The 16,405-nt window shown below is 40.6% G+C and overlaps 1 protein-coding gene across 2 annotated transcripts in view; it reads right to left on the reverse strand.

Moving 5' to 3' along the window:
• The window catches only part of LOC132397245 (uncharacterized), a 50,427-nt gene extending 39,600 nt beyond the window's left edge, over positions 1 to 10,827 (reverse strand). Inside the window, exons 1-2 of one of the 2 annotated variants that reach the window (XM_059975724.1) lie at positions 8,205 to 8,340; positions 5,091 to 5,208 (exon numbers count right to left, since the gene is read on the reverse strand). Coding sequence is in view for 1 of the 2 variants with exons in the window: in XM_059975723.1 (XP_059831706.1) it covers positions 8,205 to 8,400 (196 nt within the window). In the remaining variant the exon portion in view is untranslated. Of the gene's footprint in view, positions 1 to 5,090; positions 5,209 to 8,204 lie in introns of both variants that reach the window. The other variant, XM_059975723.1, reaches the window with a different exon arrangement.
• Positions 10,828 to 16,405: the final 5,578 nt, after the last annotated feature.

A 16,405-nucleotide genomic window follows, 5' to 3' on the forward strand; every position in this document is an offset into this window, starting at 1 on the left:
GGCATTTATCATTCTTTTAGCCAAAAAAGGTAAAGATCCAACAGAGTGTTCTTCGTGTAGGCCGATTTCTTTGCTAAATGTCAATGTTATTATTTCTGAAGGTCAAACTGGTTTTATTAAAAAATCGCCTTCCCTTTTTGAATATACGGCGTTCATTTAATATCTGATATTCACCCTCAATTGGGACTCCTGAATGTGTCAATTCTCTTGACGTAGAGAAAGTGTTCGATCATGTGGAGTGGAATTAACTTTTTGCGGTTATAGAAAAATTTGATTTTGGACGAAGTTTTATTTCATGGATTAAATTGTTATATTCATGTCCCACCGCTTCTGTTTTGACCAACTCTCAGCAAACCCAGTCTTTTAGCCTTAAATGTAGCATCCAACAAGGATGCCCTTTAAGTCCTTTACTTTTTGATCTGGCCATAGAGCCACTGGCGAACGTGTTTCATAGCTGTGCTGAATTGATGAGGATTTGGAGGGGAGGTGTTGAGCATAAAGTTTTTCTTTGTGCTGATGATCTTTCACTTTTTATATCAAATCTGACTACTTCCTTACCCCCAATGTTTTTACTTCTTAATCAATTTAGTCAGCTTTCCGGTTACAAACTTAATTTACACAAGAGCGAACTCTTCCCAATCAATAGAGAAGCACAAGCATTAGTATTTCATGACCTCCCTTTTAAAGTAATTAACAATCAATTCACTTACCTTGGTATTACAGTAACAAGGAACTTCAAGAACCTTTTTTCGAGAAAATTTTGCTAATCTTTTAAATTCTACAAAACAGAGTTTGACACAGTGGTCACCCTTGTCCATGTCTCTGGTAGGTCAAATTAATGTTATTAAAATGTATATCCTTCCTAAATGTTTATATTTATTTCAAACTTTACCTATTTTTATTTCTAAAGCTTTTTTTGATTCGTTAGATTCTATTATTTCATCCTATCTACAGAAGGGCAAACATTCCAGACTTAATAAAACTCACCTTCAAAAATCTAAAAAGGAAGGCAGTATGGCCTTGCCTAACTTTCATTTATTCTATTGGGCAGCCAGTATTCGTTGTCTTGCTTTTTGGTCTTTCTTTCATAATCAGCATGACTGCCCAAAATGGGTGGGAATGGAATTGAACTCTAGTCAGGATGTCTCCAATCCTGCACTTCTTGGATTCGCACTTCCTTGTCACTTGCCTAGACTAATTGTTAATCCTCTTATCAGACATACTCTGAGAATATGGGCTCAGTTCAGAAATATAATGGCCTTCATGGTTTCTCTCTCTAGTCCTATTTTACACAATCATCTTTTCCTACCTTCTGTGCAAGACTCAACATTTCATGATGGGTACAGAAAGGGCATTAGGTGCTTTGAAGATAATCATTTTGCAACTTTTCAACAACTGTCTGCAAAGTTTAACCTACCTAATACTCATTTCTTAAGATATCTTCAAATTAGACATTTCATTAACCCTTTAATATCAAAATTTCCTGAGATGCCTGAGAAAAACGTTGTGTACCTGTTTCTTTGTATTAATCCATTGGGTAAAGTTTTAATATCTACTTTAGTGATCTTGAGGCATGCCCCCTTCGATAAAATTAGAACTGCCTGGGAGCATGATTTAAATATTTATCTGAAGCGGTTTGGGATTCAATTCTTTAGTCAGTTAACTCAACCTCTTTATGTGCTCGCCACTGCCTTTTGCAGTTTAATGTTGTACATCGGGCTCACATGTCTAAAACTAAATTATTGCGGTTTTATCCTAACATTAGTCCTGTTTGTGACAAGTGTAAAGGGGGCAAGGCTTCTCCTATTCATATATACTGGGCTTTCCTAGTCTAGAGAAATTCTGGAGAGAAGATTTTTTAACTTTATCCCATATTCTTAATTGCCACTTAGAACCTAACCCTCTGATTGCTCTTTTTGGCACCTTGGTGAAGTAGATATACATTTGAGTCAGACTAAATGTCAAACATCATCTTTTGCCTCTCTTTTGGCTAGACCAGGGGTTGGCAAACTTTTTGACTTGTGGGCCACAAAGGGTTCTAAAATTTGACAGGGGGGCCGGGCCAGGAGCAGAAGGACGGAGTGTTTTGGTAATACACCTCATAAGAGAAAATAAAATATCATGGGATATGTAGAAAACATGTGCTTTAATTTCAATTGAAAATGAACAAATGCATTACAACAAAATATCTGTCTTTGAAGTCCCATGGTATTTAGCTATTTATTGAAATGACTTTTAAAACACTGAAAATTAAATGAATAAAATACAGCTTTTTTTAATAGTAACAGTTATTATTTTAAAGCACTGAAAATTCTGTTATCCTTCAAGATATTATCATCATCACTCTCCTCCTGATTGTCTTTATTTCAAAAATATAACCATATAACAATCACAGCACGGAAACAGGCCATCTTGGCCCACCTAGTCCGTGCCGAACCCTTAATCTCACCTAGTCCCACCTACCCGCACTCAGCCCATAACCCTCCACTCCTTTCCTGTCCATATACCTATCCAATTTTACCTTAAATGACACAACTGAACTGGCCTCTACTACTTCTACAGGAAGCTCATTCCACACAGCTATCACTCTTTGAGTAAAGAAATACCCCCTCGTGTTTCCCTTAAACTTCTGCCCCCTAACTCTCAAATCATGTCCTCTAGTTTGAATCTCCCCTACTCTCAATGGAAACATCCTGTTCACGTCAACTATCTATCCCTCTCAAAATTTTAAGTACCTCGATCAAATCCCCCCTCAACCTTCTACGCTCCAATGAATAGAGACCTAACTTGTTCAACTTTTCTCTGTAACTTAATTGCTGAAACCCAGGTAACATCCTAGTAAATCGTCTCTGCACTCTCTCTAATTTATTGATATCTTTCCTATAATTCGGTGACCAGAACTGCACACAATATTCCAAATTTGGCCTTACCAATGCCTTGTACAACTTTAGCATTACATCCCAACTTCTGTACTCAATGCTTTGATTTATAAAGGCCAGCGTTCCAAAAGCCCTCTTCACCACCCTATCTACATGAGACTCCACTTTCAGGGAACTATGCACAGTTATTCCTAGATCTCTCTGTTCCTCTGCATTCCTCAATGCCCTACCATTTACTCTGTAAGTTCTATTTGGATTATTCCTGCCAAAATGTAGAACCTCACACTTCTCAGCATTAAACTCCATCTGCCAACGTTCAGCCCGTTCTTCTAACCGGCATAAATCTCCCTGCAAGCTTTGAAAATCCACCTCATTATCCACAACACCTCCTACCTTAGTATCATCGGCATACTTACTAATCCAATTTACCACCCCATCATCCAGATCATTTATGTATATTACAAACAACATTGGGCCCAAAACAGATCCCTGAGGCACCCCGCTAGTCACCGGCCTCCATCCCGATAAACAATTATCCACCACTACTCTCTGGCATCTCCCATCTAGCCACTGTTGAATCCATTTTATTACTCCAGCATTAATACCTAACGACTGAACCTTCTTAACCAACCTTCCATGTGGGAGGTTGGTTAACAGTAGGAGATGCAGGTCTACTTGTCCTGCTCCTTCTTATTCAATTGTCCCCTGTGCCAAAACTCAACAACGACCAGCACAAAGACAGAACAGTGACAGCGCGCCAGTATGCGGAGCGCGTTATTTGATCTGGAGCGCATTTTTTATTTTGAGAACGTACGTGCACCTGCGCACTACTCATGTCCATCACTTAACAGAAATGACATGTAACATGTAAGGCTTATTGAAAAAAATATTTTCAAATGCATTTTTTACATAACACAATGAAGAAACTTATTTTTAATTTCAGTGGGAACAGTGTTGTTGGTCTCCCGTTTTAGCCAGCGCATCAAAGTCTGGATTTAGTTTTGTTGTGGCGATTCTCAGGATGGATCTGAGATGTTGGTCAGTTAACTTGGATCTGTGGCTGTCTTTGTTGATTTTCATGACGCTGAACGCCTGTTCATACAAATAGGTTGAGCCGAACAAAGAGTAAAGCGCAAATGTGGAGTAATACGCTGCACCTCAACAAAGGTCAATGTATATAGAGTGCGTCATCTATTGGGAAAACGTCAGAATTGCGGGGAAAAAACGTTAACAAGGTTTATTAATATAATTTCATCAAGTTCTGCGGGCCGGATTAAAAAGCTTAACGGGCCGCATATGGCCCGCGGGCCGTAGTTTGCCCATGCCTGGGCTAGACGGTTAGTTCTTCTCAGGTGGAGAGATGTTGCCCCACCCACTCATGCTCGATGTCTTAGTGATATTATGTCCAGTTTAGACCTTGAAAAGATTCATTATTCACTTCTCAATTCAGGCATAAAGTTTCATAAGGTGTGGGGACCTTTTCTTGAAAACTTTCATAACTCCTCTTTAGATTAAGTTTATCCTTTTTTTTGTACTATAATCCCTTACTTTCAGCTTTTTTTCCCTGTACATTTTATGGTTTTTTTTATGTGAATTACATTATAGTTTTGGTAGTAGGCTTTATATTTTCTTTTTATATATATATATTTATTTATTTTGTACAGCTCTGTGAGGTCAAATGCTCCGAATAACTTTTCTTTTACACATTGAAATGGTTGGCCTGGAGTTTTTTAGTGGGAGGGTGGCGAGGACACTAACTTTATATGCTTTTATTTTGGGTGCTCTTTCCTTTTTGTTATGAATTATATATTAGACATGTTTGTCCTGCACTGTATAAATCTCCATTTTGTTGTTTTTTTTGTAGTTCTATTGTAGAATCTCATTTAAAAAAATTAATTAAAAAAGGGACTTGAGGAACAACTTCTTTGGAGTCAGATGTATATGGAACAAACTGGCAGAAGTTGTTGAGGGAGGTACAATAACAATTTAAATATATTTTGTACAGGTTCAGGGATAGAAAATGTATCAGGCCAAACACAGGCAAATGGGATGAGCTATTATGGGCATCTTGGCACGAGATGGACTGAAGGACAGGTTTCTGTACTGTATGTCTGCTGTGTAGAAATGTGCCAGAAGCTATATTCAAATCAGCCTTGGGCTACAGCACAGGTCCCATCTTTGCTTTGATAGTCATCTTACCAAACTACTTACAGCAAATTACAGTGCACACTGCAATACAGGAGGGATGCATTCCTAGAGAGCTATTCAAAATGCTATTCTTCATAATGTTCTAGAAAGCTTTTCCTCTCTGCCCCGCTGGTTGGCCGATCTGTAGACAAGGGAACACAAAGTACACTGCAGATACTGGGGTCAAAGAAACACGTACAACATGCTGGAGGAACTAAGCAGGTCGGGCAGCATCCGTGGAAACGAGCAGCCAAAGTTTCGGGGCGAGATCCTTCATCAGGACTGAGGAGCGAGGGGGCAAGGGGCCTCTTTTACCACCATTCAGGGCCCCAAACAGTCGTCTCAGGTGAGGCAACACTTCACTTGTGAGTCTCTTGGGGTCATCTATTGCATTCTGTGCTTCCGGTGCGGCCTCCTCTACATCGGTGAGACCCGACACAGATTGGGGGACCGCTTCATCGAGCACTTCCGCTCCATCTGCCACAACAGACAGGATCTCCCGGTTGCCACCCACTTCAACTCTGCTTCACATTCCCATTTGGATATGCCCATACAAGGCCTCCTCTACTGCTGTGTCGAGGCTGAACTGAGGTTGGAGGAGCAACACCTGGGTAGTCTCCAGCCCCTTGGCATGAACATTGAATTCTCCAGCTTCTGGTAATTCCCTCTCCCTCTCTTCCCCCATCCCAGTTTCACTCTGCCTCCTCTTCTAGCTGCCTATCACCTCTCTCATGATTCTGCCTTCTTCTACTACCCATAGTGCTTTCCGCTTACATTCCTTCTTCACCTTTCCTACCTATCCCCTCCCCCACCCCTTGATCTTTCCTCTTACTGGTTTTTCACCTGGCACCTACCACCCTTCTCCTTCCCACCCTCCCCCCACCTTCCTTATAGGACCCCTGCCCCCTCCAGTCCTGATGAAGGGTGTCAGCCCGAAACGTTGACTGCTAATTTCCACGGATGCTGCCTGACCTGCTGAGTTCCTCCAGCATGTTGTACCTGTTGCTGCAGACAAGGCAATTTGGATTGTATTGCAGTTATAAGTGAAGGTTGCTGTTCTAATTATTTCTGTTACCCAAACTGTACAATGTGCGTGCTTTGCTAGGTCAGAGTCAATTATCAGTTGTTCACTTCAGTGCTGTACTGTGGGTAAGATTTTCTATTTAAAACAAAAAAGTATTTTTAATGCCAATCTGAAAGAAAATGTCATTTTCATTAACATATAAAACCCGGATAACCTGGCATCCTCGGGACTTCAGTGCTGCAAGCCTCACAGATGTTCTAAGTTAATGGTTGCCTGTCTATTAACATGAAAGCAATTTCATTTCTTTGTTTCACATGTTGCTCAGTATTACAATATTCTTCCAATGAAAGAGTACAGGGAATAGAACCCAATCAATTTCAGTTTACGCATTTCAGATTGACTACAGGTATCCCAACACTTTCTCACATTGGATCCACAGCTTTGGCCACATTACACAACCCCAACTCAAACTCTTTAGAGTGTGCATGGTTCACAAGCATTAGGATTTCTGAACAACTGGGTGCAGGCTTCTCAGTTTTAAATGTATTAATACCTGGTAATGCTTGCATTTATATAGTGAAATGAAGGAAAGGAATACCCAAGGTATTCTGAAGGAGTGATTTCGTTCCAAATTCAATACATGAAATCACAGAAAACACACAAATGACTTAGAATCTTAAATTAAGTCATTGGCTACTTTCTCAGATCATCCAAAAGGACCCCAACCTTGACGTGGTTTGGAAGTTCATGTGCCTTAATGACCTGGAGAACTACATCGGATGAAGTCAGGGCTTTCAGCATTGGCTATTTGTAGGATCACACATGTGATACAGGTCAAAGGGTAGAAGCCAGACTAAGAGTGGTTCACCAGTCCTCCAGGTTCAGGGGTTCAGCTCAGCGAACAACTTTGACTGATCAAACAAAACTGTTTGAAACAGCAATGAAAGTCCTTCTACATCCGAGTGCGACAGTATTCTTAAGTCTCCACCTGGGACTTGCATGACTGACAGTAAACCAAGATGAAGCTACTGAAGGAAGCCCTGAACACTATCAGAGATGGGGAACCTTCATTGCTGCCCAAAATGCCAGTGGCATAACATGCAAAAGAAGATCTTTTAATCAAATAAAGTAAAACCTCCCAAACAAAATTTTAAGCACTACTTTAATTTTAGACAATTTTCTGATTCACAGCTTTGCCATTGTCTCACTCCACCCCTCCTGTACTTTTCTATAAACCCACCAACCTTCTGAAATATTAACATTTAAAACTTCCCATGTCTCCTTAATTCTTTGAGATAATTCTAAAGTGAGAAGTTCAGCAGCTAAAAATACAACCACTATCCATGCAGTGAGTAAACTCTGGAATAATTTACAACCAAAATTGAAGGGCTAGAGATATTTCAAAGAGTCAGCAAAGGTTGGGAAAGAGTAGAATAAGGGAGAGAACATTTTGAGAAAAAGAAAATTTATTAAGAAGAATTGAGAAGAATTAATTAAGACAAGCTACAGTAAACAAAAACCACTTCACAATCCTATCTGGAATAATGACAAATATTGGCTGGTGTCAAACAAATCCGTAACTGGCCCAATTATATAAATTTAACAAACATAAATGAAATAATAAACTGAACATCCTATTTTAGAGGTGGAAAACATGTTTATGGGTGGGGCACTCTAGTTAGAGCGCACATTAAAATGTATAATCATACCACAAAAGAAATATCACAAACGAGAAAATCTGCAGATGCTATAAATCCAAGTACAGTAGCACACAAATTACTGGAGGTACTCAGAAGGCCAGGCAGCAACAATAAAGAGTACAGTCGACGCTTCTCGGCCCGAAACAGCGTCTGTACTTTAATCCCGGCCTGGGTTGGCCTGCTGAGTTCCTCCAGCATTTTGTGTGTGTAGTCGCAAAAGAAGTAACCCATCCGCGTTTTACTTGAAAGAATTGACAATAAACGCACTACAAAAGTTTTAAGCTTGTTTGTACAATTCTCGAGAATGATCTTTTAAAGAAAACTTTAGCCAGACTCTATTTGATGCCCCGCAGTCTAAATAAACCTGCTTTACCCAGAGGAGAGGAGAGGAACAGCCGCACGCTGACACCTTACCTGCCGCAGCGGTGAGCCACACAACAATCAGAAACAACACCAAGGGTCCCGGAGCCCTTGACCACCGGTATCGCCGCGACACCGCCCGGGCGCGGCTGGAAGAAGAACTCAGCTCCGCCGCCATTTCAGATGGAAGACAACTGCTTTCACTTTCGTATTCTTCACGTGGTTTGTTCGGGTAAATTCCCACCATCATAGACTACATTTTAATTTAACCATTTTGTCTTGTCAACCGCCGTCTCCGCAGGTATGGGGTATACATCGCGTTGCCCTGAACGTTGTAGGGACGTATGGAAAACTGAGGCTGCAGTCTGCAGCGGTGTGCGGGAAACTCGGCTGCAGGGTCCCGGTGGCCCCGCTCATCCACGGAGAGGGAGAATCATTTAGCGCTTCGCCAGGCGGCGACTGCTGCCGATCCAGCGCCTCTCCTCGTCCCTTTCCCAAAATAAAACCTATGGCCAGAGCCCACTAGGGACCTCTGTGTTCGTAATTTTTAACAGTAGCTGGCCCTGAGACCTTTCTGCTGGTAATCCATAACCAATCTACTAGTCTGGCTCTTGTTCTTCACCTGCACTTGATCTCTCTAAACCCATCACTATATAATGCATTCTCTTATGTTTGCTACCTGAGTATACTTATTTATGGAATGACCTGCCTGGATGACTTCCAAAGAAAAGCTTTTCGCTAAGGTTTGGTATTGGTATTATTGCCACGTAACAATACCAGTGGTAGCAATCGTGATGTTGATAAAAGGCAAGGGTGTCTGATGTTCAACAACATTGTAGCCCTGGTGATAATCATATTCTGGCTCTCTAGGTCAAGTCTTGGGAGCTCCCAATTGCAGGCATGAAAGGAAGGAAATCAAGTGGTGAAACCTTTCATATTTCGAGTCTGTCAGGTGACAAGCAAATCTGTCTTCCTTTCGGCTTTTTTTGTTTTGAGAGAAAACAAATGAAATTGCAGATACTGGAACACAAAAAAAACAACATCTGCAGAAAGTGAAATCACTTAATATTTTGGGTCAGGAATGAGGATCCTTGCCAAAGTTGAAGGATGAGGGATGTATTAACATCATCTGGCGTTGATGTAGTGTTGCACAGCACCTTGCACTCAATATCAAAAAGACCAAGGAACTGACTGTGGACTTCAGGAAGGGGAAGTCTGTATGGTGCATGCTTTCGTCCATTGAACTGATATACTACTTGTTTGTCAGAACAGCCAAGTTTTTGAAAGAACCACTGAACTCCAACGCTTCTAAGGTCAATTTCACCGGCCTTGTAACCAGACACACGAAATTCAATAAGAACATCTTTATCCACAATGACTTCCACAGTTCTTCAATTCATAGACACTATTAGGTCACCTTCTGCAATAATTAAGGTCAAAATTATCATTAGTAAGACAATAATTTTCTAATTTATCTTTGAACTATAGGAAAATAGTTTTAGAATGAGGCTGTTTTTGCTTATCAACATGAATTTATGCTACATTTATATTATGAAAGTGCTTAACAACTGACACACTTTACAATAGGCACCCTCACGGAATGACAGGAAATGCAATTGGCCTCTACTACTGGTATCTACTGTTAACTAATGTATAGTATCAATGATTTTAAAATCTTGTAGAATTAACTAGAATGTTATTTTAAACAATGCTTTTCTTCCTATAAACTGCAGAACTATTTCCCCTCTCCTCTCCCTCGACCCTCCCCTTCCCTCTCCCATTCCCTTCTCTCCCCCTCCTCCTTCCACCCCTCAAAAATCGACTTATACAGTAGTCGTTTATAAAAATGCAATTGATTGATTACCCAGGCATTTGCTATACTGAGATGTGACATGGGATGTAAATATCAGCAGAAACAATGACAACATACAAATGGATCATGGAATCAAAGACATAATACAGAAACGAGCCCTTACAGCCATCCCCATCTATGCCAACCATGATGCGCATATACATTAATTTAATTTGCCTGCATTACCCACATGTCCCTCTATGCCTCTCCTATCCAAGAACCTGTGCAAACAACTTTTGAACATTGAAGTTGTACCTGCCTCCACTATCTCCTCAGGTAATCCATTTTAAATAAATACCAGTCTCCATGTGGAAAACACTCTCTCTCAAATCTCCCCTCACCTTAAACTGACAGTAGTTCCAGAGTCCCTGTGCCCTTTTCTACACGGAGAATGCTCATTTTCAAAACTGAAAAGGATTAAAAATGAAGTAAGGAGCACCATGGGCCAACACAGATTGAACAATTTCACTCTAATGAGCATTGAACATGAATTTCTGTGTGAAATAGACATTTCCAGTGTCATCAGCAAATTGGATTATGCTAAATCTAGAAAATCTAACTTTAAAATTGTAGTTTTTTAAATTGTAAGTAATTGTTTTACTTATTTATATATTCTGTACAATGTTGTTGATCTGCCTGTATATGGACAGTGTGATATGTTTTTAGTGATTTATTTGATTACAGCACACTTCTGTTGTGCTAACACGCTTGGGCCTGTTTATCGGCGGACACTAGCTTGAGAGACTTGAGAAGACTGAGAGATGTATGTTTCAAACCTTTTATGACCTTTTATGTAGTTTTCATAGTGTCTACTGAAGAGAGAGAGAAATAAAATAAATCTTCAAGGACATCTGTATGTTGTGTGGCCGTTATTTCATTAGACCGGTGCAGTTACATAATTTAATTTTTGGTGGTATAATATATATTTTTACCTCACAAATTGAAATTTTCTCTTTCTTCCTAAATATTAGTTCTTACAGTGCTTCAATATCTGAGAATAAAATCAATAGCACGACAGCAATAAAACTTTTATAGCATTTTGGTTGTGTAAAATTCTTCCAAATCTGAAACCTGCAATTGCTTTCAAACAATTTTCCTATTCCTACATGGATATTTGTTCATATCCATGTGGTCCACAGAAAGGACTCGTTGACACAAAATCAAAGTTTCCTAACAGAGCATCAACGTTTAACATCTAGCCTTCTGAATCAGCTTCAGGTACATCGACTTCAACAAAGAAACATCTACCTCATAACAATTCCCCCGGCAACTCTTTAATAGGTCCAACTCCAGCCATCACTCTCACCCTCACTCCACCACCCAAGATGCCAACTGCAGCACCCCATAATGGTCCAAACATAATTGTTCCAATGTTTTCCCAATTATCGCGAGCCACTCATGGAATCATAAAGCAAGGAAACAGGTTTTAGGCCCACTGATTCTGTGATTAACCATTATGCACACATTTACTGTACTCCAATCACATTTGAATTTCTCCACATTCACATTAACACCACCCTGCCCGCCCCCCCCCCCCCCCCAGATTCTGGAATTCACCTGCACGCTAGGGGAAACTTACACGAGGCATTTAACCTATCAATTTACCCATTGTTGGGATGTGGGAGGAAACCAGAGCACTCGGGAAATTCAGAATAGGAGAGGAGAATGTGCAAACTCCACAAAGATAGCACTGGGGATCAGGATTGAATCAGGTGTCTCATCTCTGAAGCAGCATTCTGTTAGCCTCTGCACTTTGGTGTCCATGTCCTCGTGGCAATTCGATTCCAATTTATGACTACACCCCAAACTCCAAACCTTCTTGACCAGCCTCCCATGCAGGAACTTGTCAAAGGTCTTGCAAAAGCCCATGTGGACAATGTCCGCTCTTTTCCTTCATCCAACGTTCCTGGTAACCTCCTCAGAAATCTTTTTAGGACTAGTTAAACATGGCTAACCATACATAAAGCCATTCTGACTATCCCTAATCAGTCCCATCTTGACAAGGGCCCCAATATCCCTCAAAAGGCAAGGTTCCTTAAATCTGTTAGCAATGCATTTTATTCTGACGGAAACATACAATCACTTTACTCCCACCATATGAATATATCTTGTCCTTTATAATACCTTCCAATCATTTACTCACTACTGACCTCAGGCTCACTGGCCTATGATTTCCCAGCTTATAGCTGTTCTAGGCAATGGTAAGCACTTAAGGAAAGCAAAGAAAGGAAACAATGATAGATTCCCACACATAAAGTTTAGATATCACAAGAACAAAAGAGATTAGAAACAAGAGCAGGCCACTTGGCCCTTCAATTTTACCCTGGCATTCAACGTGCTCATAACTGTTCTATCTCACTCCTAATTTCCTTTTAAGTGCTACTACCCCATAGCCCTCAATCACGTTCTTTCTAAAATGTTTCCATTTCCTCTTGAAACACTCCCAGTGATCCAGTTTCCACAACCCTCACCTCCCCATCCATTGTCAAGTTCAAGTTTATTGTCATTCACATGTATATCGCTAAATGACAGAACATTCCTCCAGACCAAGGTACACAATACAGTACCTATAACAGAAAGTAATATTATCACAAGTAAATTAACAAATAATAAGGGGCATACCACTCAAAGCTAACCTACCTTTTCTCTTTCCCAGTTGTGACAAATGATCATTGACCCAAACATTAATGTTTCCTCTTTATGCAGATATTGAGAATAACTTTGCCATTTTCTCTTTTTATTCTATTACACCATAGATTTTTAAAAGCCTTGCCTCATGCTCACATGTAGTAAGAGACATGTTTGGCAATGCAGCCATACTCCAGAACACAAAGCAGCTAGATCTGAGAAACTGCAAAGAGAGGGGGAGAGTGGGAGAAAAAGAATGCTAATATTTGGTATCACTATATTGTTCCGAGTCTCCAGCTCAAATCTCATCTGATATACTCATTCAATGTTAAATAATAAACCAGAAAAAAATGACGTTGGGATATGCCTTTGATATAATCCCTTTTATAAATTATACGGCCTTTGGGAGGTATAGTACCAATATCCCAAACATTTTGCTTCCAGCTCACGTTACAGAAGTGATGCAGTACAGATTCTTCTGAAAACTACAGGCCATCCCTGGGGAAGTTCCATTTTTATGCAGGTCCTTAAGTTGACTTTGTCCATAAATCAGACAATACATAAAAATCTGTAAAATCAGAAGGAATGGCATCAAAACCACACAAGAATGATAAAGAATAATTATTAAAAGATGAGAAAGGAGAAGCCAGTTTTGCCATCCATTGGAATATGTATTCATATATATTTAATTTAAATATAATTTTATATTTTGAATTTAAAATTATGGAAGTCATTCATACATGGGGGTGTTGTGGATAGTCTGGAGGATTGTCAGATGTTACAGTGGGACATTGATAGGATGCAGAACTGGATTGAGAAGTGGCAGATGGACTTCATTCCAGTTAAGTGTGAAGTGGTTCATTTTAGTATGTTCAATTTGAAGACAGAATATAATATAAATTGTAAGACTCTTCATAGTGTGGAGGATCTGAGAGATCTCAGGGTCTGTGTCAATAGGACACTCAAAGCTGCTGCACAGGTTGACAGTGTTGTAAAGAAGGTGTATGGTGAGTTGGCATTCATCAACCATGGGATTGAGTTTGAGAGCCATGAGGTAATGTTACAGCTATACAAGAGCTTGGTCAGACCCCACTTGGAGTTCTGTGTTCAGTTCTGGTCACCTCACTAAGGACGTGGATACTATAGAGAGAGTGCAGAGGAGATTGACAAGGATGTTGCCCGGATTGGAGGGCATATCTTATGAGAATAGGTTGAGTGTACTTGGCCTTTTCTCCTTGGAGCTGACCATGTGGATAGCCCAAGGCTTTTACCCAGGGCTAAAATGGCTGACATGAGGGTGCATAGTTTTAAGATGCATGGTAATAGGTACTGAGGAGATGTCAAGGGTAGGTTTTTCCCACACTAAGAGTGCTGGCTGCATGGAATGCACTGCCAGTGGCAGTGGTAGAAGCGGACACAATAGGATCTTTTAAGAGCACCTTATTTACATCGAGCTTAGAAAATTGGAGGGCTATGCACGAGGGGAATAGCGGTCTCTAGAGTAGGCAACATGGTCGGCACAACATTGTGGGCCGAAGGGCCTGTAACGTGTGGTAAATATCTATGTTCTATGTGAGTGCCTGTAAATTAGGCATTCATAATCTGGAAATTGCCTGTTTTTTTCTTTTAAGACTGGCAATATTAATGTTAATTAAGAGACTGGTAATGTTATTTTTATTGATGTTAAGTGGTTAAATTTTGTCAAGCTGGCTTGGGCTTGGATGATTGATGCACTAGGCTTGGGCTTTGATGTTTGCTTAAAATAATTAAAAAGCATTCGATGGGATAGATAAATCAGGATTGAAAATAATTTTTAAATTACTGTCTGGCCATTCAGGTGATGTCAGGAAACACCTCATGTATAGTGAAGAATAACCATCCACCAAAAAGGCATTGAAGCAGAAAAGTAAAGAATATGTCAGAACTGCTACCAATAGTCCTTGGACCTCCAGAAAATAAATAAGTCTGGAAATGGAAAATATAGCAAATCTCAATTAATGGTAACCAGAAACACGTTGAAAGCCCTTTTTGATTCACCAAAGTCTTTCAGGGAAGGAATTACACATAAATTGATTGTGTGTGTTTCACACAAGCATACAGCAACCCAAATAAAGATCAATTTCACTGTGAAGAAATGGCACAGTATCAGCATTCCCTTGGTGTCACAAGCATGAAAAAATATCCAATCACAAACAAGTGAAAATCTGCAGATGCTGAAAATCCAAGCAACACACACTAAATGCTGGAACAACTCAGCTGGCCAGGCAGCGTTTATGGAAAAGAGTAAACCGTCGCCGTTTCAGAACGAGACCCTTCAGCAGGACTGGAGAAAATAGATGAGGAGTCAGGAGGTGTGGGGAGGGGTGAATAAAGAGCTGGGAAGTTGATTGGTGAAAGAGATACAGGGCTGGAGAAGGGGGAATCTAATAGGAGAGGACAGAAGGCCATGGAAGAAAGAAAAGGGTGAGAAGTACCAGAGGGAGATGAAAGGCAGGCAAGGAATAAGGTGAGAGGGAAAAGGGGATAGGGAATGGTGAGGGGGGAGGGAGCCATAACGGGAAGTTCAACAAATCAGTGTTTATGCATTTAGATTGTAGGCTACCCGGATGGAATATAAGGTGTTACTGCTCCAACCAGAGTTTGGCCTCATAGTGACAGTAGAGGAGAACTTTTAAACAAAGTAAATCTCATTCAATCACTTATCAAAGTCTTTGCAAAAATAATCAGTTCTTCCAGAAAATCAAATTCAGATCCTTTGAATGAAAGATAGATACATACATCCAACCATTTTAAATACCCAATGTGTTGAAACATTTCACTCCTGCTCTGATTCTTCGATCTTGGGTGGTTTGTCATCTTATTTCTTGGTTCATTGGATGAAATAGTGGGTCATCCACAGAATGTTGATTCACAATCCTTGCACTCAAAAAACCTGACCAAATCTCTTGGTATGATTTAACAGACCTAATTCCTGTTTACACTGTAGAGATTGTGGACACTACTCTCTACCGAACTCATCTCGCTGTAGTAGCAGGGTCAATAAATCTTTTATCAATACCGTCTCTCCTCCACGGGTTGCAGTAGGTACTGGAATTGCAGCGCTCATGGCTAACACCCCCCACACCCTCGCAGGATAGGATGGTTGCTGCTATCTGGGGCACATGGTACTGCACATACGCCACCTCAACAACTTGAATGAGCAGAATGGTCCTGGATGATAGTCTTTCCCCGTACGGTAGAACCTGGCTGTCCCGGGAATTGATACGCATGGTTTCTCTCATGGAGACGCTACCAATGGGACAGCCTCAGGATTCAAACATACAGAGGGTGCACTGAGCAGAGTGTCAGCTCAATTGATGGCTGTTCAGATGGTAGCCTTGCAAAATTGGATGGCTTTGGACTACCTATTTGCACTGATAGGTGGCAGTTGAGCTGTGATTGGTCAGAAATGCTGCACCTACATCCCAGATGAGTCTGGGAACATCACTCACCTGGCAGATCAAACCCAGCAGTCAGCAAATAAGATCAGGACAGTAGGGGTCTAGCTTCATACCTACTCCATAGGTGCAAGTTGGTGGTTTTTGGAGCACTGGGAGGCTGGTGGACTACTGTCACTGGGTAGTAACTGGTTGATTGTTAGTTTTGGGTATTATTGTGTTATGTCTTGTGTGTAGAATAGCGAGGTACCCACGATGGTTATACAAGCCTTTGGGCCGAGCATCAGTGTTGTGGCTTTCGATGGGTAGAAAGTTGCAGTGTCTTACCTGATTATTGA

The sequence above is a fragment of the Hypanus sabinus genome, chromosome 7 (genome assembly GCF_030144855.1).
Source record: "Hypanus sabinus isolate sHypSab1 chromosome 7, sHypSab1.hap1, whole genome shotgun sequence".
Lineage (NCBI taxonomy): Eukaryota > Metazoa > Chordata > Chondrichthyes > Myliobatiformes > Dasyatidae > Hypanus > Hypanus sabinus.